Source organism: Metopolophium dirhodum, chromosome 1, assembly GCF_019925205.1.
Source record: "Metopolophium dirhodum isolate CAU chromosome 1, ASM1992520v1, whole genome shotgun sequence".
Lineage (NCBI taxonomy): Eukaryota > Metazoa > Arthropoda > Insecta > Hemiptera > Aphididae > Metopolophium > Metopolophium dirhodum.
The window spans coordinates 145781845-145784490 of record NC_083560.1 but is presented as its reverse complement, the minus strand read 5'-3'; the positions used below and the strand labels follow the sequence as shown (position 1 = coordinate 145784490).

Sequence of the window (2646 nt, the reverse complement as noted above, 5' to 3'; positions counted from 1 at the left end):
CTCTTGATCACTAATCCTTAATCATTACCTATCACTTATTCAGTATTCTTGATCCCTTGATCCTCTGATCTCGTGTTCTATATTTTTCATACCTGTGCATGAGAAAACACATACACGAACGCGCATACAACAACTTACATATTATCAATAACCTGACCGACATATATATATATATATTAATTCATGCATGTACACGGGAAAAACACACAACATTACCAGTCACAGTCACCACCAACGAAACACTCTCAAAAACATATTTTTTCACGCTTACATATGAGAAAACGCATGTGTGCTTGCACATCAACAACTTACATATCACTCAAGTGGCCGATGCGTATATTTTATCAGCACATACGTACAACAGTCATATCACTTGTATAATATTTTTATTTTACCGTCATACACACAGGCATATAACACCACCGCCATATATTATTGTATAAGTTATAATATCGGAAAATTAAGAACTATTAACAATATCTCTCATTTCAGCAGATACTTTATGCGGTTTATTACCTAAATTTAGAAATATACAATAATTAACGGCACATCTGTAGTACCTATCTTACCAACATCTTTATCAATTTAACAATTAAAAATTTTCATATTATTAGTCATTTTCCATACAGGCTCATGCTACAATGTGCATACATGTGGGAACATACATACATTCTTGTTATTGTATGTTTATATACACAATACTATCAGGCTAACCTATCCTGAATAATATTACAGATACTTATATTTTTAATCAATCATACATACATTGAAATATTGTATGAGATTACATTAGACTAAAATCATAGCTTATATATACATACATGGATTATAGGTATATACGAGAAAAAATAAATCTCTTTAACTGTTATTATTGTTATTATTATTCGTCATGTGTAGTGAGAATTATAATATATATATATATAACAATATGTAAAAATAAAAATAATACTAAAAACTATTATCAACCCATCACTTAGTTCTATAGTTACCTACATGGATACGCGATACCTAGTATGATATTATGAAAACCCACATTAAATCATATATACATTAGGGTGTTCCTTAGCTATAGATGATGAAAAAAAAATTGCAAAATTGTTTTGGGCTCACCCCTTAAAAACGTGTGTATGCATATAAAAATGAATTACAAAAAATATTGAGGCAATCAAACTAGGTTAACCCGTGCCGAATTGAACCTAAAGTTTGAATTAATTCAAGTTTTGAATATTTATGAGAATTCTTTATACTTTTTTAAATATTTCGCAAACCGTTGAGTAAATCGAAATTATTTATATAACATGTTTTAAATAAAACAAAATTGTCTATAAATTATTTCTTAACAAGTTTTTAATAGCTTCTACTGTTCTTGAGATATATTGACTTAAATAGATAGAAATACCGTATTCTGAAAATTTCTATTGTTAAAACTATATAAACATATTATTAATTATTATTAATGGTAAATACTAAATAGTCATCAGAGTTAATGTATTATGAAATATTTTTATTTATTAAAGTATATAATTAATGATTTAAATTAATATAATTTTTTTAATGTTTCCTTTTTACAATTTGGAAACATTTGTCTGTGTTCTTGAACACATTGTAGTACATATTGCTTTTGCTCTTCGTTGACTGTTAACGCTTCATTAAAGTCCACCATTAATTTCACGCCCCTCTCAGCTGTATCATTGACCATTTTTAGAGATTTTATTAATTCTTTACCATTAACAAAACTGATATTGTTATCCCACGATTTTGGATCGTATTGTAAAAAACTTGTATCGATACCAAATCTGGTGAATAGTTTTAGGCTATTTTCTGAAATAAATTTATCAATATTCATTTCTGTAAAATGTAAAAATAAATTGTATTATTATTTAATTTATATTATTATTATTTTAAATAATATACTCACCATTAAATTTTTCATCAATCTGATATGGTTGAAGTGTAAGCCGTTTAGTCGAGTTAATGGATGATTTTTTCTTAAGAGCTTTTACCATTAATTTTTTTGTTTCAAAAGGTATCGATTCGTCGAAAAACGATAGAGCAGCAGCTTCTTCAGTTAAATACCACAAGTGATTACATAATTTTTTGATAGCGGCTGTGGAGATTTGACTATCAACTATTTCGTAGGATTTTAAAGATTTAATAAATTGTAAATCTAGGTTTGGAGCTTTTATTGGCAATGTACAAGTAAACCACGCTTTGACATAAAATTTAACGATGAAAATACAAACTTCCCCAATCGCTTTTTTCTCAGTGGCAGAAATATGATACTGATGCCTAAATATAAATATTTTCAAACAATAGATTGCTCGAGCCATCCATCGAGCTTGATGCATTGCACCCGGTGGATGAATTTTAATTTTTTTTTCAAAATTTCCACCAATAAATATTAGTACCAATTCTAAAAACTCATTGTAATCATCGCGTGAATTTTTAATTTCTAATTGACTTCGTACAAAATTAAGAATATCTTCTCTGATATTTTCTATGGCACTACTACAATATTGATCTTCTAATCCGCTTATAAAATTACTAGAATCAATATCAATCCATTTTTTTTGGAAATTTTTGAATAATGGAATAGATGGGCTTGTAGTTACTTGTGGTATTTTAGTTTCAAAAACACTTCTTAAC

General features: G+C 27.7%; 1 protein-coding gene across 1 annotated transcript; it reads right to left on the bottom strand.

The window, feature by feature from the left end:
* Positions 1–1537: 1537 nt before the first annotated feature.
* Positions 1538–2006, bottom strand: LOC132934482 (uncharacterized). Its single transcript, XM_061000782.1, has 2 exons — positions 1919–2006; positions 1538–1848 (listed from the first exon to the last, which is right to left on the bottom strand). The coding sequence occupies exons 1-2, from the start codon at positions 2004–2006 to the stop codon at positions 1538–1540; spliced, it is 399 nt and encodes a 132-aa protein (XP_060856765.1).
* Between the last annotated feature and the right edge of the window lie 640 nt (positions 2007–2646).

What these genes read in the sequence shown, in the direction of transcription:
- LOC132934482 (XM_061000782.1), bottom strand. Translation starts at nt 2,006, where the DNA reads ATGGTAAAAGCTCTTAAGAAAAAATCATCCATTAACTCGACTAAACGG. An exon ending in GATTGATGAAAAATTTAATG is followed by an intron (nt 1,849 to 1,918) that starts GTGAGTATATTA and finishes TACATTTTACAG; the next exon opens with AAATGAATATTGATAAATTT.